Source organism: Euprymna scolopes, chromosome 19, assembly GCF_053919585.1.
Source record: "Euprymna scolopes isolate OS-2025 chromosome 19, ASM5391958v1, whole genome shotgun sequence".
Lineage (NCBI taxonomy): Eukaryota > Metazoa > Mollusca > Cephalopoda > Sepiida > Sepiolidae > Euprymna > Euprymna scolopes.
In genome coordinates, this window is record NC_136500.1 from 77,162,093 (window position 1) to 77,186,716 (window position 24,624).

General features: G+C 33.7%; 1 protein-coding gene across 7 annotated transcripts in view; it reads right to left on the minus strand.

The window, feature by feature from the left end:
* Positions 1–24,624, minus strand: part of LOC145239767 (uncharacterized) — a 759,337-nt gene that overhangs the window by 667,390 nt on the left and 67,323 nt on the right. Inside the window, exon 2 of one of the 7 annotated variants that reach the window (XM_080103197.1) lies at positions 13,216–14,345. The exons of the other annotated variants lie outside the window; for them this stretch is intronic. Coding sequence (XP_079959323.1) covers positions 14,254–14,345 — 92 coding nt within the window. The 3' untranslated portion in view covers positions 13,216–14,253. Of the gene's footprint in view, positions 1–13,215; positions 14,346–24,624 lie in introns of those variants that run through there. 7 annotated transcript variants of the gene reach the window in all.

Consider the following 24,624-nt stretch of genomic DNA (forward strand, 5'->3'; position numbering starts at 1 on the left):
ATGCCTTCCAATCCATCACTAGACCTCTGGTAACTGTAGACGTACTATTCCAGGCGGTTCATTGTGTTGCGATACATGTCCAATCATCACCATAAGTCGGTGATGAACAACTACAGATATATATTATTTAATTGGAATTCATTATTGAGAGGAGCATTATTTATTAATTTATTTATTGCAGATTATCATCCTCATCTTTTTCAACTAAAAAAAAAAATGAGGATAATAGTCTGCAATAAAGAAATCAACTACAGATATGCATGGAAGAAAGATGTAAAGAGCTGGAGTATTTTGTTGGTCAAACCTTCTCCATCAAAAATTACTTGGCATCAAGTTAATCTAATTTCTAAAACTCTGTGTGTGTGTGTGTGTGTGTGTGTGTGTGTGTGTGTGTGTGCGCGCGCGGGGGGGGGGGTCCATTTTTTTTTTTTTTTTCAAACTGCATCTCCTCCGAGATAAAAGGTCGCAGAGTAGTGCAAGGTGGGTCAAATTGCATTTTTTGTGGACTGTTCTTTCATGTGTTATTAGCTAGAAAAAATAACCTCTAAGGAGTAAAATTCCTGATATAAACTAGTATGGGTTAAAGAATATGCAAATTAGCTAGATCTTTTGTTGTCAAAGACATCTTATTTAGGCTGCAAATACTATGTGAATTTTGAATATTCAGTCAGGGTTTACTCGTGAAGAAAAGTATCTTCATGTCAGGTTATCCTGACATACCCGTATACAGAGAGACCTTAGACACTCGAAGATCGTGTCTAGTAGGAATTCAAGTTCTCCTTTATCTTAATTTTGTTTCATTTTGCTTCAGTTAAAGTTCTAAAATATCAAGGAGCTCTTTCTTAGGGGCTAACACTTGATCTTTATATGAGATACATAGATATTCGAATATTCTATTATTAAAGTTCTTTACACCTCAAACATTGAAACAGTAAACACCTTGAGAAAATCATTTTCCTCTCCCCAATTGACCATTTAAGTATGTTATAGTGTGTCTTTCTTGGGGTTTCTTAGTCTTACTAGATTCCAGGACAAGAATTCATCTAGTCTTAACTATTTATTTACTAACTCGTTTTGAGATGTAAAGGAGAACTTTAATGAAATATTTGAATGTCACAGCTTGTGAATTTTTACACGAAATCAAAATAAAATGGTGGTAGTGGTTATGATTCAACGGGTCACGGTTACGTCTAGTATAATATATGTCGATAGAATAAACTGAAAGGAATTATTGAAATTTTCATGACATAAAATAAAAAAAAAACTTGATGAAAAAAAAATACTTTGTAAATTAAAATATCCTTTGATTTCAACAAATTATGAAAATAGCAGGATGTGACGGTTCAAATCCACTTCGTTCCACAGACAATACAGTGGTTCCCAACCTTTTTATTATTATTATTATCATTATTTTGTCTGTACCCCTTCAAGGAATTTCCCTCACACATAAAGTCCAAGGAGAAGTTTGTCGAATTTCATCAAAAAGAAAATTATAACTTTATTCTTTAATATAATTTTCAAAAAAAAATGAAATGTCGCAAAAAAAAATAAATAAAAAAAACAAATAAATTAATATTGAAATGAACATTAAAAAATAATGCCTTACTTGAAATAGTACTCATAGCTAACTAGCAATGAAGAGTCCGATCTATACTCCTAGAAATTTGTTTTTTTGTTTGTTTTGTTTTTTGTGTGTATTGATATTCATATTAAAAATCCTTTTTTTCTATTTATAAAAAAAAAAAAAAAAAACTTTCTTATATATGGGTCGTAGAATGGCATTCACTAGCAAAAGATCTACCTAATTTGCATATTCTTTTAAACATTCATTTTAATTAATTCCCTATTAGTTTTTTTTTTTATTGGATGATCATCTTTAGTTAACTATTACGTGTAATTATATTCATGCAGATATTCTACAGCATTTATACTTGCGTAATATTTGCATAAAATGTTTATAGTAAGCACAAAACTTTTTCCATATATGTATGTATATGTATATATTGTTTAAAAAGTTTTGGCTATCAAACTCCTCCTGGAGTTTTTGATCTACAGACATGAAACTTCATATATAAGGTATTTAAACCCATGTGACATTTTATATTTGGGTGTTGGACCAGGAAAATCGGTACAAAAATGTGAAAATTAAAAAAAAAAAAAAAATGAAATTTGCCAGATGACAGTCGAAGGTCGAACGCTGGCACTACAAATGTGCATGTATAACGTAGTAACTATTAGTTCATGTTTTAATTTTTAGCCTTGCAGCAAACATGTCTTCATAGCTCAGGCATTAACGGCAGAGGTAAAAATAAATCATAAAGCTAAACGTTTTGGTTTCAATTCTCGGTGGTGGCGCAGGCGTCTTTTTTCTTTTAACTTTTTAAATCATTACTATATATTGGGTCTAATATAATAAATACAAAATTTGCATTAATCAAAATATTATATTTAAGCGTATTTTATGGCCGGCCAATGCTGGGCGCTCTGCTAGTGTAGTACAAAAACTCGTTTTGAAATGTTTAAAAATTTGATCTTTTACTAATTCAAATCTACAAAGTTAGTACTTTGCAAAAAAAAAAAACCGCAAAAGAGTAATATGTAACAAATACCCTATTTTTTTTTTTACTTTATCTAAACTTATTCTCGCACATTCTGGAATACCGTTTCTCAGCCCCAGAGAGCACCCCATGTTGGGAGCTCCTTGACAACCTTCACGTGACCTCCCCCTTGCAATTTCTTTCTAGAAAAAAATTTTAACTAGAAAAATATCGGGGTTGGGTAGAGGACAACGCCAACAATAGAATCATCTTATTCATAGGAAATGAAGAGAAATGACAGGTGTTTGGATTCAAGTAAGCTTTACCACTACCGAGAGTATTCCATTATATCGCCACAATCTGAAGGACACGTTTTAGAAAGTGTCATGCTTATCTTAAATACGATCGGGTACTCCCTTCTCGTTCTTTATACACCTGTTACCATTTTACATTTCACACTCCCTTAAATGTTAACTTGCAGATAAACCAGCATCCAAGTTCAAGCAAGTCGGTTTTATGGACTAGACTAGCAAAGATACTCAAAATTGACCACTGGTTTGGAGCTAAGTGTAGCATATCTTCTCATACCATATTTCGTCTGTTTCTCGGTCAATGAAAGAGAAATCTTTCCAAGCTGAGGCAATTTTAATTTTTGTTGCATTTCAGAGTTTCCTCACATAAAAATAAAATAACTTTGTGGAGGAAGCAAGTGTTTGGGGGTCACTTTAATGTTTTGTGTACATCAGCTAGTAATAATAGAACTGTCCTATAATTTTTTTTTAAAAGCCTCCATTCAGTTTCATGAAACAATGAATATCCACTGTAATGGCGTCTGTGCAGAGCGTTTATAGTGAAGCAAAGTTTGCATAATTCTGAACTGGCTTTACTGAAAACCAGTAGCATGGAGAAGTCTAAGAAATAATGCAGTAAAAAGACTAGTGTTATTTTAAAGTTTTGCCTTCTCCTAGACTAGTTGCACAATAAATGCTTGAGTTGAGTCAACTCTACTATTTAATTCATAGCTGGAGAGCAATGATATAAGGATTCATAGCTTTCCCAAGGATATTACTGATGTAGTAGCCCAAATGGAACTAACTTTGCATGCCAAGCCAACAATCTGAAGCGATAACTACTTCACCAATTCATAACAACAATATCTAATCATAATCTATTATGATAAAGTTGTATTCCTGCTTGTTCACAATTTGATTAATACATAGAAAAGGTAGTTTCACAAACAGATTTTCATACTGAAAACGGACTCATATATACTTTTATTCCTGCACGATTTCTATATATACTATTTATTCAAAAGGAATCAACATTCAACACTTTTTTTCTTTTTACATAGGAGGCATCACTTATCAAGGCCCGGAGGCCACTCAAGGATAAGGGTTAATGAGTACAGTAGTCAATGGGATAATATTGTAGTAATCATTAGTAGTGGAAATTTGATAAATTGGATTACTGAAGGGGGCAGCTCATCAAGAATTTGTTTATGTTGAACTTGAAAACGACCAAATTGTAGTCAGCTAGAAAACGGGCAAACAGAAGAGTTCCACAGGCGTGTAGGTCTAAGAAAGCTTTGTTCATGGAATCTACGTTTAGGTTTAGGCACAGATAAAGAGGGGGGGGATTATTAATAGTGGTTTCAGTTGACGAGTGTTTTTCATGAAAGTTTAGTGAGGAGGGACCATAGATTGGAGCTCAGACGAGCACTCGCCATGAAAATAATAAAGCAGAGACAGGCTTGCAACGTCACTTCTGTGGGAAGGAGGTTGTAGGGAAAAGAAAAATAGGCTACAAAGTCTATTTTGAACTCTGTCAAGGAAGGATAAGATCTTTCTAGCAGCTCCTGCCCAGATGTAGCAACAGTACTCCATCCTTGGACGTACCTGGCTTTTACACAGGTAGAGAATTGCATCAGTAGTGAAATATCATCTGGAGCGGTAGAAGGATCCCATCATTTTTCCAGCGACCTTGGTAATAGATTTGATGTACATGTTCCATTTCAGATCAGGAGTAACGGTCAAGCCCAAAAGCTTGTCAAAACATGGAGCTTGCCCAAGATGAGAGCCATTCATTTTAATTGATGCCAGATGGAGGGGGGGTCAGAGCATTGATGATGTAAAGATAGAAGTTTGGTTTTAGACGCATTAAAAGTAACCAGCCACCTCTTTCCCCATTGTACCATGCTCTTAAGATCAGAGGAAAAAGAATCAGAGAAAACGTGGTCGTTTACAGCCTTTGATGTGTTACCATCGATGGTAAGTTATCTCATTTGCATATTAAATTAAGGAAAATCTTAATAATTAGCTCTAAATTTTTCATGGAAAGTAGTAATAGAATTGTTTTAAGTAATTTGTTTAGAAATAAAGTTTATGTATTTTTTTATTTAATTTATATTTAATTTACTTTTATTATTATTATAACAATCAACATCAGCTGCATCTAAAAACGGAAGAAAGTTTTCATTTAACCGACGAAATATTTCCCTTTAAGCTATGAAATCTTATTTCCTTGTTTGAATTTTAAAAGATGGAGATGGCTGTTTTATGCTTCCAAAATTTAAAATATGGTCAACTGTCAGGAAAATCGTAACAACTTAGGATATTTGGTGTATCTTGAATAGTATGTGATTAAACACTCCGCCGGCAATGCTTTATTTTATTTTTTATTTTTTTACTTGGCAACGCCGGGTATGTACAACTAGTAATATATCTTCTCTTCTTCTCTTCTCTTCTCTATATAAATAAAATGAACTCATTTTTTCCCCGTCGGATTTTGACATTAATAGGATTAAAAATCAAGATATTTCATGCAAATATAATATGCACAAACGGCAGAACAATATCTGAGGTGTGTTATAGGCTTATTATTTCTCAAATTCCTCGATAATCTTAGATTTCTATACTTTTTCTGCTGAGAAGTCACGGCCAAAAATCGGTTAGGATCAATAGAAATGGTAAAATATTTTCTCTCTAATAAATTCCTCCTCCCCCTGCCACCACTTAACACCGTTTGGGGATCGTTCACAAGGAACAGTTGAGAAGAGAACACCGGTTTGGCTTCGTAGTTCTTTCATGTGAAGTTATTTAAAATCACTAAACTAAGCTGCAGTGCTCTGTGGCGTAGTGGTTAGCGTGCTGGACAATTCACATTATATTTTCACGCTCGCGCCGACCTACCGTAGTCGTTTTTTTTTGTTTTTTTCCTAAACAACTGGAATGGACTTTTCTTGGTGGCCGAACTGTTAACGTTGCAGATTTTTTTTTTTTTTTTTTTTTCACACTTTATTTTCCTACTTTTACTCATGACTCCGGGTTTGATCCTTCCTACTTACCTACCATAACATTTTTTAAAACTCTTCCCCCCTTCCCCCCCCCCGTCCCGGAAACAAACACTCGGGCAACGCCGGGTACCCCCGCTAGTAAGTGAATAATACTTTAACAAGTTAATTTTATTATTGTTTTATATAAGTGATAGTCGCAACATGACAGCTTTATGTACGTAAACGGTTATATATATATATATATATATATATATATATATATATATATATATATATATATATATATATATATGAGCAAACAGTTAATAAAACATTTTAACAAACACTTTGAAATGAGTTAAAAAAAAAACATTTAATCTGAACAGGAAACACTAGATAAGTGGATAGTCCTTAATCCGCGGAGTTTCGAAGAAATACTTTCCTTCTCATCAGAGGGTAGGAATTAGCAAAATGCGGGATCGGATTTTGCATGCAAAAGTATTTGATGAAACAACAAGTAAGTCAAAGATCTTACTTGATAACAAAAAAAGTGAAGCAGAGGGAATATGGTGAAGAAAAAGGTGATTACACATGAATGGATAGTCTGATGGAAGATAAATAATCCAGTGACGGTAAAATCCAAATATATATATATATGTGTGTGTGTGCATCCTGTCAAAAAGGACGAACTAATGCAGGTAAAAGAGGAAAACTACCACTTAGGTAAGTGAATTCAAATACAATGGCAGCATTCCAACACTCATCGCTAATAAAAAAAAAAAAAAAATTTATTAACTCAAGATATTTAAGCAATAAAAACTGAACATATTTTCATGCAAGTCTTCATAGCCCAGTGGCAAAATGCTTGACGGAATTGTGGTTCGATCCTTACCAAAGCTAGACGATGCTGATGGCTGCTAGTTGGCAAAAAAAATGCGCATTCATGTACATAAAAAATATGTAGGAAATTACAGTTGTATTTTTCATCTGTTGTACATTGCTGTTATTCCATTGTATGGACGTCCGGCACAGACAGAGAGTCCATGATATTGTACAACTTTTGTTCGAAATGAAATAAAGCTTAAAGTATCTAAACTAGACAGATGAAGAAGAGAGGTGGGTGGTGACAGGATAGACAGACGCCGAAGAGAACGGGTGGGGGTGACAAGACAGACAGACAGCCGTCGAGGAGGCAACGGGTGGGGGTGAAAGGCCAGACAGATACCGAGAAGAGAAGGGGTGAAAAGATAGATGATTAGGAGTAGGGTGGAACGATTGACAGGTGGCCAGGGGTAGGGTGGTGCGCTAGATAAACGAAGGCGAGACCGAGAACTTTCAGTTATTGTGAATACCTGAAGGAGACACTTAGGTGTACTAATCTGTGTTATAACTAAAAGGATTAACAAGTTTAGGGTACCAACATAACCACTTTACTAATCAGTAAGATAAACATGTCTAAGGTCGATATCAAAACTTATGAAGATGCCCATCAGCAACATGAATTGAAATAAATACATAGAAGATACTGTGAAGACTGCTGCAAATAATTGAAGCTCCCTCTACTAGGCTAATAAATTTCTCACACCTGCCAGTATCTTTTACCTCTATAAAACCAACATTCAGCCGTGTATGGAGTATTTTTGAGACACCTATGCTGGTGCACGATATACTAGTCTCCTTTTGATCAGCTACAAAGAAAAACAAGTCTTGTGCTGTCTAAGTTCCAGTTACATCGCCATAATGTTGCATTCCTGTGTTTATTTTACAAGGATTTCCATAGAATATGCTCCAACAAACTTATATCTCTCAACATAAACACCTACCGACAAATATAACTAACGGCCAAATCTCACCCCTTTACTATAGAGATTTCTAGATTTGTGAAAAATTTCTATAGTGGCTAAGTGATTAATGACAGACAGAAAACCTAGGTATGCCAGGTTCAAATTCAGTTTGTCCCACAAACATTTTCATCAAACATACACCTGACCTTGTATATAACCTTCTGGAAAAGCAATAATTAAGCACTTTAACTTCCTTCCTTCCTTCCATCGGACCGTCTGCCTTTAGAATTTCATTTCCTACTCCCCGTTTCCAAGTGTTTTGAGATTTAAATATAATGTAAAACAAAAAATATCCTGTCGCGCAACTCCCTACTTAAAATATCCTCTAATCACAGTAGCTCCCTTATATCTCAGTAACAATGTCCGAGGTTTGGGATAGATGGAAATAAGTTGGCTTAAAAAGAAAATTTAAATGGTTGTTCCAATCTAATTAAAGTTCAAGCTGTAATATTTCACTCTCGATGCGATCCTCTATCTTTATAAGAGCAAAACAGGTTTTAAAATGGCGTACTGTTGCCACATCTAAAGAGGAGCTGCCCGGAGGACCCTTTCTTGCCTTGACAGGGTTCCAAACCGGCTTTAAACGCTAGTAGGTGATGTCCTTTTTTCCTCTCCACAACCTTTTTCTAACAGAAAAGATGTTGCGAGTTTATCATTATTTTATGGCATGTGCTCGACTGAGCTTCAATCTATGATCTCCCCTCCACAAAACTTTCCCAAGCACTCATCTAGCTGCAACCACTATCAACAATTTCCCACAGTGTGTAAATCAACGCAAATTCCATGAACAGAGCCTCCTTCCTAGAACTACTCACCTGTAAAACTGGCAAACATGGTAGTCTTCAAATTCAATGGAAACAAATTCTTGTCAAGCCACTCCCTTAAATAATTAAATTCTAACCAATTTCCACTACCAATTACTGCGATATACGGCATAATTACGTTGATACACCAGCTCTCATCAAATCACCAAAGTTAAGCAACGTTGAGCCAGGTCGGTATTTGGGAATTCCAAGCGCTGTATATAGGAGGACAGACACCTCCCTGAAAGTGCATCAAAAACCTAACACGGTCATCTCCTCTAACATGGATATACATGCGACTGGGGACCGCATGTGAATTTCTTATTCCCATGATATTTCCTCCTTTGGAGGAAGCTGGTTCAACCTGTCTAGAGTTAATGCCGCAGTTTTATTTTATTTTTTTTTTTCACTAATTACAACTGTTGTCTCGCTGATTGCCTGACACATTAATCCTTATCCTCAAGTGGCCTTTGAGCTGTGATAAGTGGTGACACCCATGTTTAAAAAAAAAAAGGGGGGGGGGTAAAAGAAAGAAACTACTCAGAGGAGTTGACTATCAAGACTTGAATCTCACTGAATGAAACTGGGAAGCTTAATGCTATTTAAGGGGATTAAATAAACAATATGTGAAGGATACTAATACTAATTTAAAAGGGATCACATATGACACAGCTTGAAATTTTAAAAATGAGAAAGAAAGAGTAACAATTGTTTACATTAAAACAGCAACCAAAATAACAGTCAAGGACATCCATTCTGAATCTTCTTACCGCTACACTGGTATTTATTATCCAATGAAAGATTATTATTATAAAAAGAATTACAACTGCTGAATTCAGTTTAACTTGGAAGTATACAAATTGGAAAATCCTGACATGTTGTGAAAGGTTTAATATATACACATGCACACAACGAAGCTAGCAAAGAAAACATCTTTAACAAAGCAAAATTAGGATAAGGGGTGACAGAAATGAACACCGTTAAGAGAGACAATTCGAATATATTAAATAAAAGTTACAAGAACTTTATTATATCATAAGATGGAAAAACACTTTAGGCCCTGGCATTTCGAAGCTAAATGTTTCTCATCATAAGTGGAAGAGTAAATATAGATGAAGGCTGGATTAAGAACATTTAGCCTGGAAATGAAATTATATATATATATATATATATATATATATATATATATATATATATATATATCAATTCTTCATTTACAAAACAATGTTTTAGTTCGTACTTGGTAACTGGTGACCCTTCTATTCTCTCAATATTTCATTTATTTCGATTTCATATACATGCCCGTGTGTGTGTATATATATATATATATATATATATATATATGAAATAAGAATTACAGTTAATTTTACCAAAATAATCCAAGATGGCAAAACTAACGTATATTATAAATATTGAAGAGTTAATATTTATAAAGTAATCTTTTTTTTTTTTTTTTTTTTTTTTTTTTTTTAAACATAGACGTCACCACTTATCAAGGCCGATAGGCCACTCAAAAGGACAATATAGTAATCGATAGTAATGGAAGTTCGGTAAAGTTGTTAACTTAAGTGGAATGGCTCATCAGAAACTTGTTCACGTTGAACTTGAAGACAACCATATTATAGACAGCTGGAAAGCAGGAAAACGGAAGACAATTCCACAGGCGTGCAGTTCTAAGAAAGAAGCTTTGATCATGGAATCTATGTTTAGGTTTAGGTACAGATAAAGAGTGGGGAAAATTATTGATAATGTTTTCAGCTAGTCTAGTGTTTCTTGTGAAAGTTAGGCGAGGGGGGACCATAGATTGAAGCTCAGTTTCCATGAAAATAACGATAAAGCAGAGACAAACTCGCAACATCTCTTCTGTGAGATAGAGGTTTCAGCGAAGAGAAAAGGACATCTCCCACCAGGCCACGAAGTCTATTTTGAACCCTATCAAGGCAGGACAAGTCTTTTCTAGCAGCTCCTGCCCAGATGTGGCAACAGTATTCCATCCTTGGACGTATCTGGCTCTTATATAGATAGAGAATTGCATCAGCAGTGAGATATCTACTGGATCGATAGAAGGATCCGACTATTTTTCCAGCGGCCTTGGCAACAGATTTGATGTATTTAAGATCAGGAGTAAAGGTCAAGCCCAGAGGCCTGTCAAAACTTGAGGCCTCCCCAAGACGAGAGCCATTCATTTCAGTTGATGCCAGATGGGGATCAGAGCGTTGATGATGTAAAGATAAAAGCTTGGTTTTAGATGCATTAAAAGTAACCAGCCACTCCTTTCCCCATTGTACAACGTGATCAAGATCAGAGGATCTGATTTGATTTGTTCTCAACCAGATATAAAAGCTCAACAACACCAAATAGGAAATGGAGTTTATAATAAGAACAACTAATTAATAAAACATGTTTATTGGATATTTTACCCTTCACCAGACTATCCATTCATGTGAAATCACCTTTTTCATTCCCTCTGCTTCACTATTTGTTACCAAGTAAGATCTATGACTTACGTGTAGTTTCATTAAATACTTTTGCAAGCAAAATCCGATCTTGCATTTTGCTAAATCCTACCCACTGATGAGAAGGAAAGTATTTCTTCAAAACTCAGCGGATTAAGGACTATCCACTTATTTTGTGCTTCCTTTTTAAAATTAAATGTTTTTAACTCTTTTTCAAAGTGTTTTTTTAACATGTTTTATCAACTATATATATATATATATATATATATATATATATATATACTCTGACTCCATTAGCAAGGAACAAACCTCATGGCCAACCTCAACCGCGATAAATATCGAAATATCGTTTAATTTCTCACCGTTGACGTTGGCTGTGAGGTTTGTTCCTTGCTAATGGAGTCAGAAATGGTTTCATGGCCAGGTTTGAATCTTCTGAGCAGTAATTGTCACCCTACACTGATGATTCTTGAAAAGATGAAACACTAGTGTCTAAGTATTTTAAAAAAATTATAATAATAATCTCTTATCTTTTTTCTTTGCTATAACATAACTTTATACTCAATTCATATAAAATATGATATAAAATATCAATGTAATTCTTGGCCAAAAACGCAAACGTCCTCCAAAACTGGTCTATACCAAGGTCAGACACAACACCACAAACCCACTAAATATCTTAAAAAGAAAAGTTTATCTCTACTATTATATAAAAGCCACTGAGTGTGTGTGTTTGTGTGTGTGAGAGTGAGTAAGAATTCCTTCCTTATAGGTTTCGAAATGGCTGAGCCTATCTTTTGCAAATTTCACAAAAAGCTAATAAATATGTCTGGCAGTGTTCTGAGATATGTTCTGTACAGAAATTCATCCGATAAGTATTGAAAATAAAAAAATATGATCCGAAAAACAGTCTTTTTTTATAGATAAAAAAAAAATTTTTTTTATAGATAAAAAAAAAATTTTTTTTTATCGATAAAAAAAAATTTTTTTTTATCTATAAAAAAAAAATTTTTTTATAGATAAAAAAAATCTTTTTACAGGGGAATATTTTACATTACAGTCAAGGGAGATAAAATCTCAAATCATTTCTTCTTAGAAAAAAAAATAGATTTGTCGACATCTTTATATATATAGCTCAGTGGTAGAGCATTTAACTACAGATCTTATTCTCCCCTGTTCAAGCCTGGGTGTATCTCACCATTTTATTTTAATTTTTTCTTAGAGAACCATTTAAAATCGCCGCAAATCATTTCTTCGTTTGCATATTTTAAAACTAAACATTAATCAGAAGTAACTTTCCAGGACATTCATCGGCAAGCCCAAACAAATACAGATGGAATTTGATTAACGACATTTTTTTTTTTTCGTGAATTACTCCACCGGGCAAATTATTCCCCCGTAATATACAATATTCAATAGCGGATTGATTCTATAATACATACTCAATCTGCATAAATTAAAATATCATTTTTAAGGGTATTGTATGACTGGGCAACACCGAGCGTCCAGCTAGTAATATATATATATATATATATATATAAAATGAAGAAAAAATGTACCATATTCAGATGTTTAATGGACTAAAATACAAATAAAATAAAAAGAGGAGGAAAGAGAAAAGAAAAAGCAGTGGGGAAATTATATTATAAATATATAATTGAGTAAAATAAATAAGTTGATTAAAAGAGAATCACGATAATTTCCCGTTTGTTTTTCTTTCGTCTCCATCTTTATTTTAATCTATTAAACATCTGAATATGTATATTATTATTAATCTATTAAACATCTGAATATGTATATTATTATTAATCTATTAAACATCTGAATATGTATATTATTTTAATTGGAATTCATTATTAAGATGAGTATTATTTATATTAATTTATTTATTGCGGACTATTATTCTCATCTTTATTAGTTGTTGTTTCACGACGTTTCGGGCCAACTATTTCTCTGGCCTTCATCAGGTGGTAACTGCGACGAATAGGAACTTCGAATCTCCTAACTGCATTCTTAACAATTACTGCCATTCGTAGTTGTTATCGTCTCACTACGGATGGCAGTGATTGCTGAGAATGCAGTTAGGAGATTCAAAGTTCCTATCCGTCGCGGTTACCACCTGACGAAGGCTAGAGGAATAGTTGGCCGAAACGTCGTGAAACAACAACTAATAAAGATAAGAATAATAGTCTGCAATAAATCAATTAACATCTGAATATGGTCCATTTCTTCATTGTTTTAAAATGTTTACCATTCCAATAAAGATATAATATACACTCATGAACAAAAAAAATGGGCCAGGAAAGAAATTTACAATTTATTGCACAAAAAGCTGCATTACACAAAATGCAATTAAATAATAAACGAAAATGAGCAAAAAATATAAAGAGCAAGATATTTATTTTAATAAAAACTTAGTATGGAATGGAATTGCCCTTAGATCTTTTTAAAAGATCAATTCTTTTTATCATGCTCTCAACCAACTTGGAGCACTGTGAAGAGGAGATGTTATTCCATTCTCTTTGTACTGCTTCCCATAATTTTTCTATGTTGGAAAAAGTTTTTTCTAACTAATGCACGAGATATTATAGCCCAAATATTTTCCATTGGGTTTAAATCTGGGCTTTGGCCTGGCCAAAACATCACATCAATTGAATTATCAGTAAGCCACTTCTTTGTGACTTTTGCTGTGTGTGCAGGGGCATTATCATGTTGAAAAATAATGTCATTGTTCATTTCTAACTTCTGGATGCTTGGTAATAGACCTCTTTCTAATATATGAATGTATTCTTTGGTATTAATTGACGCATCAAATCTTATAATTTCCCCAACTCCTGCAGCAGAAAAGGTCCCCCATACCATTATTCCTCCGTGTCCATGTTTTACTGTGGTTTTTATGCAATTCGGTGAAAATCTTTCTCCGGATCTTCGGATGCAACGTTCAGGGGAATCACTGGCAAGGCAAAATCTTGATTCGTCCGAACAGAAAACATTTCTAAACCAATCTGCATCTTTCGTACCATAACATGATGCAAATGTCTTTCTGTATCCCATTTCCTTCATCCTTCTGGATATTGTCACTCTAGAAAGAGAATTTCCTATTGCTGTTTCGAATTGTTTGCTATGGTCAACATAAGTTTTTTTGCGATCCTTCATAACGGTCATTTTAAGCCTGTGATTGTCCTTCATTGTGGATGCTCTGGGGCGACCAGAACCAACTTTCCTGCTCACTGTGCCTTCAATTTCGAACCTTTGCCCAATTTTCTTCACAGCTGAAAGAGATGTTGCCACCTTTTCTTCTTTCAAAATGTCGAAAATCTGCTTGTAAGTCAAATTTGCCTGTCATAATCCTGCAATTCGGTTTTTAATTTTTTCGTCAAGATGTCGTCTTACTTTTCTTGGACTCATCTTTAATACTAATAATCTGAAAAATACTAAATAACAGCTAATTATTAGCAAACAAGCGATAAAAATTTTAAAAATGGTTTTCTTTCCAATTTCAATCATGGCCCATTTTTTTTGTTCCAATTTTAATCATGGCCCATTTTTTTTTGTTCACGAGTGTATATATAAGTCTATACATAAATATTAACGGATTAATCTTTTTTTACATCATTTTGAGCAGGAAAATGCGATTCGAATTTTGAAGAATTCAGTTTTAAAACAGTTTTTCAGAACGAATTATGCTAAAAGAGCTGTTCCATTGTATTCATATGTACAGGATTCACTCCTAAATTAATTAACCAATCATTATGAATTTTGGAAAACAGCTGCTATGAATAAGAGATCAAAGAGTACAATTACACTTAGTTGTATAAAAAGGAAACAAAGAAGGGTGATGGCAATCATTTGTATAAAATTAAATTCCTCCAGTTTTTGTAGAATTTTAACAACAGATATTAGCCATCAATTAATTCCGTTTTGTTCTAAGACTTTTAAGGATCATGATATGAACAAATTCAAATATTTCAAACTCTTATTTAATTTTATCCATAGTACATTACACACCAATTAAACAAGATCCCCTGAATTTCAAGACTCCTTCAAGCTATTGCCTCGAATCTAAACATTTTCTAGAATTATAGATCTTAACCAAAATTGGAATAAGAATTTTCAGAATAACGTTTATTATATATTGATTTTAGTCTTAAAAAAAAAAAAAAAAAAAAAAAAAAAAAAAAAGGGCAGAAAAGTGATGCAAAACTGTTCTGTTTGAGGAATTAATTTTTACCCATCCTTTACGTGTGTATATATGTGTGTGCGGACTATTGCCATCATAGTTGATATCGAAATCTTTTCATCAATCTACAGTGACGTTCTAACATTTAAATACAAGCAGTACATCAAGCACGCATATTAACTTACTCAAGCCATTGCTTGTTGTTTACGTCATAGGAAATGGACGGTGTTAGTTCACTTGGCAACCCTCGCTTAATTAAGTTACATTTCTTGTTTGCTGCATTTCAATTTTGTCTTTAAATATAAGAATATCCATTGCAAAAAAATCAATTTACAAATATTCTTATATTTAAAAAAGCAATAAGTTTTTATCAAAAAACTATGAAAATGAAAGGAAACAATAAATCACGTAATTGTGTGGAATAAACATTTCTTTAAAAAAAAAAAAAAAATGGTTTACGAATATCCTTACTATATTTAGAGACAATATTGAAATGAAACAAACAAACAAGAAATTGTAGAACTTAATTGTGCAGGATCGCCAACTGAAATAACAACTAGTGTTGGGACATTAATCAGAATCGGAAAAATTGGAACATTTGAGGGTATCGGAATCGAAAAAATTTGTGCCTATTGTCCGATGCCAAAACGATCCTTTTGTCTTTTTTACTTGCTTTTGTTTAAAGCGAAACCTTCGATTGCTGTTAATAACGATAACATAGTAAATATTTATTGATTTTGAAACACCAGTAAAACAAGTGTATTTTTACGTTTAGGAAAATATCTGCACATTTAAAATGTGTTTTTACGGTAACTGGCAAAAAATAACAACTCTATAGTTAAATATTTAGAGGTTTGTAAAGAATGGGAATCGGTAATTGTATCAGAGTCAGGAATTTAGCACGGAATCTGTATCGTCCCATCACTACTACCAACGTTTATTTCATATGACATGTCATGACGTAGACAACAAGCAATAACTCAAATAAGTTAATGTGTGATCGGCAACAATAAGCCAGATAGCATATCAGCTGAAACGGTCAAAATAAAAATAGCAACAATGTATACAACTGTCTGAAGAAGAACAAGCCAAGCATGCAGGGCCCCCTCCACTAGTGAAAAATTTAATTTCACCATGACTAATGTTGGTGCAAAATTTTTAAAAATCCAAGGCATGGTTATTGAGAAAAGTGCGAACAAACTAACAGGATTGAATTACTAGGTCCAATGCCTCCTTTGTCGGGGGAACCAAACAAGATAATGTTTTGAAATTTTCTGTAGATTAGGATAGAGAATTTGTAATATTCGAATGACTTTTTGCTTGTAATATTCGCAGCATTTCTGCGGTTCCCATATTCAAACTACAAACTCTGCTACCATCAAGCCGACTGAACAAGAAACGAGTGTTAATCAACCTAAATGCCTTTTTTTCACCTACCTGCTTTCTTTCTCACAAAAGAGACGTTACGAGTCTGCTCTATCGTTACTTTCATAGTATCTTTTTGACTGAGAAACAAGCTATGGTCCCTCCCTGTAAAACGCTTGCAACGAATACTCATCTAACTACAATAACAGTCAACAACTTCCCTTACTATCTGTACCAAAAACTAAATGAAAATTTTACAAGCAAAGTTGCTTTTCTAAAACTGGCCATCTATGAAACAATACTGCGTGGTTGCTTTCCAGCTTACTATAGCATGGACATTTTCAAGTCTAATGTAAATAAGTTGTTGATGAGCCATCCTCTTAAATAAACTATTCCTACCCAAGTTCCACTATAAGTTATCTTGTTGTCTCATCTACCGAACACCTTATCCTAAAGTGGTTTATAGTCTTTAATAAATGGTGGCTGCAAAGCTAAAAAAAAAAAATGACAGTGTTCAGGAGGGTGAAGGTTGGAGCCTCACTACAGCCGATTATAACCAAGAATAACTTAACACTTCTATCTGGTTAGGCTGAGAGAAATTTAAAAAAAAAAAAAAAAAAAGCCAAGCATACGCAAGTCTCCCTCCACGAGTGAAGAAATCTATTCTGGCAAAAATTTACATTCACCATGACTAATGTTTGCGCAAAATTTAAAAAATGAATGGACAAACGAGAGTGAATTACTTGGTCCAATTCCTCTTGTTAGGAGGCCAACAAAAAAAAAAAAAAAAAAAAAAATGTTGCATCTTTGAGGTGTTGGAAAAATACTGCTGCAATTTAAAGTCTGTTTTCCCGTAAGTCTCACTCGCCAAGGCCTGGCAAACGACGGAAACCGCCGGATTATACTCAGTGGGCAAAAAGAGACACAAGCGAGCAGACGGTAAAAATTGGAATAAATAAAAAAATGAAAGGAAAGAGTTTAAAAGGAAAAGAAAAAAGAAAGTATCATTACGCTTCTACAAACAAGTCTTGTGACAAGGAAGGAAAATAACGGTATTTTTATTATGACTTGCTCCAAAGCAGGAAAAAAAACACCCCCTACCTCCTCATGTTAAGAACGGCTTTTGGAATAAACATCCCCAACGTTTGGGGGTGTTTATTCCAAAAGCCGTTCTTAATATGGGGAGGTTGGGGATGTTTATTCCAAAGGCCGTTCTTAACATGAGGAGGTTGGGGTGTTAATATCACGCTAGGGCAGGTCGTAAAAAATACTTTTCATACACAAACAAAACCACTAAAGAAAAGTGGATTTTGCTATAGTTTCTTTCCAAAAATAATTATTCCGGTAAGGAAGATTACAATGGAGATATTTTCAAAGAATGACCTTAAAAGGTTGAAAACGTAAAGGAGATCACTTATATTTTTAACTTGAAGTTAGAATACAAATTAAATTATCTCCCTTAGGTTTTGAGCTTGGTTTTTGGTATCTTTAAAGGAGAGGACCCAACTTAACCTGAATGTTTTGCTTGCGATTCATGGAACAGTTTTAACATTAACCCTGTTTTGTATTTATATGATTTAGTGCCATGTGTTTTTATTTTATTTATTTATTTATTTTGCACAGATTTTTAATAATAAACTTTGGCCATTTCCAGTTTGTTTCAAGAATCACAATTGGGTTCACTCTTATGAGAACTTGAATGACTACTGGACATTATCCTCGAGTGTCTAAGGTTTCTCTGTACAGGGATTTGTCAGAACAACCTGGCATGAGGATAATTTTTTCCTAAAAGTAAACCTTGACTAAATATTCAAAATAACATAGTAGTCAATGCTCAAATAAGATCTCAGTATGGTTAACTCATATTAGCTTTTATGAGGAATGGTGCACCTCCTCCAAGTAATACTACCTCAAGTAATAGCACAAAGCTGGATACTCCACCAGACTAGATAAATTCTTGTCCTGGAATCCAGTAAGACCAAGAGATCAAAATGGAAGATATGCTACAACATATAAAAATAGTTAATTGGGGAGATGAAAATTATGTTCTCAATTTCTTTACTAACTCGGTGTTTGAGAGATAAAGAACATTTGAATATCTATGCATCTCAAAGAGAGTTCAAGTGTTAGCCTAGGTAGTGGGCCCTTTGATTTCTGAGAACTTAGACTGAAGTAAAAGAAAACAAAAAAATAAATGAAAGCATCTCTCACCTCCTGTTCAGAACTTATACATTATTTTAAAATTGAAGTTCACTCTTCGGATTAATATTCACAGGCAACATGAATTGGAACAAATACATTGAGGACATCGCCGAGGCTGCTGCAAAGAAGATGGGCTCCCTCTATGGTGCTAGAAACATCTTTACAAAGCCACAATACGCTCACGCATTGAATATTGTTCACACATTTGAGCTAGTGCATCTACAACTAGTCTCTCGGTCCAAAAAGAGTTTAAAATCTAACGTCTTGCACTGTTGGGTAAGCTTCAACTTCTGTCCCATTGCCACAATGTGGCATCCCTGTGCTTGTTTTACAAGTACTTTAACAAAATTTGCTCTGATGAACTCCTAGCATTTGTGCCCTCCTCGACATACATACTTCTGACTAACCTGAGAAGCATCAAAATCACACCCCTTCATTGTTGAGGTTCTTAGATGCCGAAAAATCTACTTTAATAGTTTCTTCTTTCTAACTGGTAAACTTTGAAATTTGCTCCGCTTCCGACTGTACTAACCTGCAATAGTTTAAATTTAATGGGAACAGCCATCTCGTTGTGCAACTCCCCACAGTCCCCTAATTAGACATGATCCCAAATAGTAACCTCTTACGTTTTAAGTAGCAATATATGCCTTGTTTTGGGAGTGAATAAGAGTTAAAAAAAAAAAAAAAAAAAAAAATTTAAATGATCTTGATCCTGGACAACTCCGAATCAGTTGCATCTTTTTCACGTCAATCTGAGCCCACAATTTAAACCAATAAACCTTTTTGTTTTTATTCTTCAGCAGACATGAAGTCGGTCATTTTTTATGGTCAATCATTTTATGCATTCACACTTTGGAGCCCCCCCCCCCCCAAAAAAAAATAACTTAAAACATCCAAGTCAGTACACTCAAATTTAGTTATGCCCCCCCCCTCCCTCTCCAGCCCTTTCAGTTTAGTAAAAAAAAAAAAAAAAAAAAATCAGGACTTGTCAAAGCGCCGATAAAACACGTCTCATGCCCTCTATTAAATCTGTGAATGTGTAATGGAGTTATTGCTGCATGAGGGATGGGTTTTTTTTTTTTTTTTTTTTTTTTTTACATAAACATTTCTTTGATAAAAGATGCCCCTAGATTTATATTTTCGCCAGCAATAAATTTTTGAGTCGATTCAGCTACCGAAGGCGGAGGAGCATGTTATGAATAATTTGTGATCATCATATGCAGTTAAACATTCGTTTTCCATGCTGGCATGTGTTGGACGGCTTTTAAGAAATTACTTTTAAATCAACCTATCTCTGGCTATGTCCTTACTTACCGCTTTACTTCTGCCTAGAGATTTTTATCCTCGACTCCTAAAATCAACAGAGATTAGACCATTCCTGTAATGACCTGGTCCATGTTGATTGTGGTGTAATGCTGATTCTGTGCAGTTCTAGGAGGTCCACACTCCAGGCTTTGCCTTCTCTCTTTGAGAAGAGAGAAGTTTATTGCTGAATCGCTTGAGACGTCCTCACCAAGAATGCCGACAGAGTGCCCCTCCTCGGGAGGGAAAGGGCACTAACATCTCAATCCTACTTTCCAAACCTTGTGTCACAATTCTTGCAGTGGGAGAGAACTAAATATCCACCTTTTTATCTCAAGCCAATCCTTCTCCCGGCGGACTTGTACAAGAGTGCCCACCCCCTAAAAATGTGTTTTTTCACCTTTTTTTTTTTTTTTAAGTTTTTTTTCCCGACGATTGTTATAGGTTACAAACTTAAGTATCATATTAGCAGAAAAGAATTTTGCAAAAAAAAAAAAAAAAAAAAAAAAAAAAAAAAGGAAAAAATTTAATGACTTTTAAGAAGAGAGTTCACTTTCTCGTTATAACGTTCTAATCACGTGACTCGTCGATAAAGAAATGGACAGTAAGTCAGGTAGCAATGAAGTAGAACTTTATAACGCTAAAGTGAACCCCCTTTAAAGGAATTAATTTTTTTTTTTTTTTCAAAATTTTTTTTCTGCTAATATGATTATTAAGTCATCTATGATAATTGTCGGAAAAAAATCGGGGGGGGGGGGTGAAAAACGTGCATTTTTTATGGGGGTGGGCACTCTTGTACAGGTCTGTCCTCCTCACTTCTCACATTTTCCTTAACCTTCCTTCACCAACAGATCCTGCTATCGCAACTGTTCTACCTCTACTAATCCAAGTACTTATTCATTCAATGTGACCATACCTACAAAATCTTGTTTTGTACTGATCAGATTTAATTTTTCTCTGAGGTCATCACATCTAATCTTTAACTCTTATTACACATCCGTCATATCACTCATCATTTTGATCCATGTAATGCATAACAAAAACACATCGAGTTAAAACCACTGCAATGAACGGTTCTTTCTTCCTGTGGGCACCTAAAATCAAATGAAACTTTTATGAATAATAATAATAATAAAAAACTAGCGGGACCTGTGGAAATTCCACAGGGGACTGATTCATATGTAATACATTAATGTTGTCATTCTGTAGATGTTCAGCATAAATGGAGACGTTCTGATATTGTAGCTTTTTTTGTTATACTGCAAAAGTATTTATCCAAGCTAGCAGGGACGCCCGGCGTAACCAGGTCGTAAAATACACTTAAATATATTTTTTATTCTTGCAGATCTCATATTTTTATATATTATTATTATAATTATTATTATTATAGCGTTAATGTTCTATTGATTTTTATGTTATAAAGTTGCGATTTCAAAAATAAAAAAAATATATCTATATTACTTGAGTGCCATCAGCTATAATCGAAACCGAAACTTATGAAGCATTCTTGGTAAAATTATTTATTACAAGAAATGGAAGTACATTACAATTAAACGACCCGGATGTAAGCGTGACACATAAAATAACACATGCTGTCATATTAATATATAGATAACAATGTATTTAGATATGAAAATTATGGAAATAATATTCTAACGTGATGGAAAAAGGAAACAAAATTATTTTTTGTTTTACTTTTATTTTTCACTTGGGAATCACTATTTATCAATGCCCAAAAGCCACTCAAGGATAAGTATTAATGAATGTAAGGTGGTAGTTAATGATGCAAATTGGGTAGAATTTGATTATTTATGGGGACAGTTCATCAAGAACTTGTTTACATTTGATTTGAAGGTTACTATGTTGTATTCAACCGGGAAGCAGGCCAATGGAACAGTGTTCCACAGGCAGGCAATTTTAGGAAAGAAGCTTTGTTCATGGAATCTGCGTTTAGATTTAGGCACAGATAGAGTTGAATAAATCGTATATACTGGTTGTAAGCAGTCAAGTGTTTTTGTGAAAGTTTGGCAAGTAAGACCATAGATTGAAGTTTAGTTGAGCACTTGTCATGAAAATAGTGATAGAGCAGAGATATTCCTCGGTGTTTTGTCTTTATTCCAAGACTTTCACAAGATGATTGATTTGAAGAATAAAATATGAGTATAATAATTAAAACTATTTGGTACGTTTATGATGTGAAAAGAATTGTTTTTTAAGGTGTTTTTTTTTTTTTTTTCAAATGAACCGTTAGAATTCAAAATGTGTAATGCGTTTACGATATAGAATGTAAAAAAAATCCTATTTGAATTTTAACAGCTTTTCAAATTACAATTAATGTAGTTTTTCTATTGTTGCCATCGACTTGTGACACTGGATATTGCTTTTGTAAAGGAGCATTTTTTCATTTGTTGCTGTTTTTTTTTTTTTTTGTTATTGTAAATTTTTCCTTCAAAACACACCGATAATGCTCTATAACATCCACTATTGATGGTTGTACATTTCTCAAAGTAATGAATGCACAAGATATCTTGCGTATCCAAGAATACAGAGGCTAAAACCTTGTCTGCTAATGTTGGTTTCTTTGATAACTTTAGACGACTTTTACTCGCTGTTGTCACCACTCAGCCGATTACCAAATTAAAATTGATTGCTTCTTGTTCTTCCTAGGTAGCTAGAGTGTCTAAATGTCACAAAAAGACAATCATCAGGAGAAATTGTGCTTTAATTTGTCATATGTAATTAGTAAAGCACTCTAATTTATAATTTACCAAGTTACATTGACACGAGAAATACACACATAATTCTTGTAATTGCATTAACGTAAAGATATAGAATAAATCCGTCGATCATGTTCTTTTGTTGCTAGACTGTCTATACAACTAACCAGATGATTACTTTCAAGTGCACGTTAGATTTAAGTTATTTTCAAGCCAAGTTGATGCATAGCATTCAGACGAAGAATTATTTTGCAAGTAACTATAGATGCAGTTCTCCTGTTATGTAAAGCGCTCAACATATTAGTATTTATATACAGAGCTCATATAAGTAATCAACGCACAGCTTGAGATCTCACGTTCAAACTAATACCTTTTTTGGTTGCTTGATTTTGGGCTCATTTAATGCATATTCCGAGCATATTGGAACAATATATGAAAACGGACTGTTGAACAAACACTAGCTACAACCACCATCAACAATTTCTCCCACTATCTGTGCTTACATCTAAATGTAGATTCTATGAACAAAGCTTTTTTTCCTAGAACTGCCCTCCTGTAGATCTGTTCTGAAGGGCTGTCTTCCAGCTGACTACAACAGTTTTCTTCAAGTCCAATGCAAACAAGTTCTCCTTAATCAAATTCTACCCAATTTCCACCACTATCAATCACTAAACTGTTCTCTCACCGATTACCATGCACTAATTAACCCTAATCCTCGAGTGACTTTCAGGCCTTAAGTGGTGACTCCTTTGTAAAAATAAAAGTCAGGTATAGTTTGAATGTTATTTTTTCCAAATATCGTTGAATTTCAGAAAGGATTGTGAATTTTATGAAAAATTCAAACTATAATATTTCAGGAAGAGAGAATCTTGTATTAGTAATTTATTTATTTATTGTGTGTTAAGACTGCACGCAGATAAGAGTGCTCAAATTCCTCCGTTAAGATAAATGTTCCAATTTTTATGATTCCCAATTCCGATTAATTGTCTCAACACTAGTTTTTAGTAAAGAATTTGTTACTATTGTCTGCTAATTCGTTCTTACTCAAGAGAAACTACTTCCATACAAAAACATGTGATGAGTATCGGAATCGATATCGGAAATATTGATGCCTATTTTCCAATGCCAAATCAAATCTTTTAATGTCTTCTTTTTTTTTTTTTAATTTGATTTTGTTTAAAGTAAAATCTTCCATTGCTCTTAATATTGATAAATTAGTAAATATCCATTTTAAAATACAAGTAAAGCTAAAACCGATAGATCATCCTCCACAAGTATATTTTGACGTTTAGGAAAATATCTGCATATTTAACATGTGTTTTTACGAAAATCAGGGGAAATAACAATCTTATAGTTAAATAATTAGAGATTTATAAGGAATCAGAATCAGTAATTGTATTGGAATCGAGAAAAATATTGGAATCGTCCCATCACTACTAAAAACTCAGCTACATGTTTGCCAGGTCTTGAAGAGAGATTGCTTTAAACATGGCCCACCAAGCCCACAGTCAGCATTAATATCCACAATAATAAAATATTAAAATAGATAAGGGGATATAGATCTACCGAATTTTAAAAATATATAATTATAGAAATTATATATAAATACAACTTTGTTATTCTGTGTGAGTTTGTTCCTTATAGACTCTGAAATGGCTGAACAGATTTTCTTTAAAATTTACAGAAATTTAGTGGGTTCTCCAGAGTGCAATGTAAAGTAACATATTTTGGACTAAGTTACTGCATGGAGGCATGTGAAGTTTCCTTCTGGGCGATTTGATGGATTTCGACGACAATAAAAATATAAGAGTGTAAAATATTCGTTGATCATTATTCAATCCCGGCCAACACCGGGTTTCCCTACTAGGATATATATATATATATATATATATATATATATATATATATATATATATATATGCACACTATGTGTGTGTGTGTAACAGG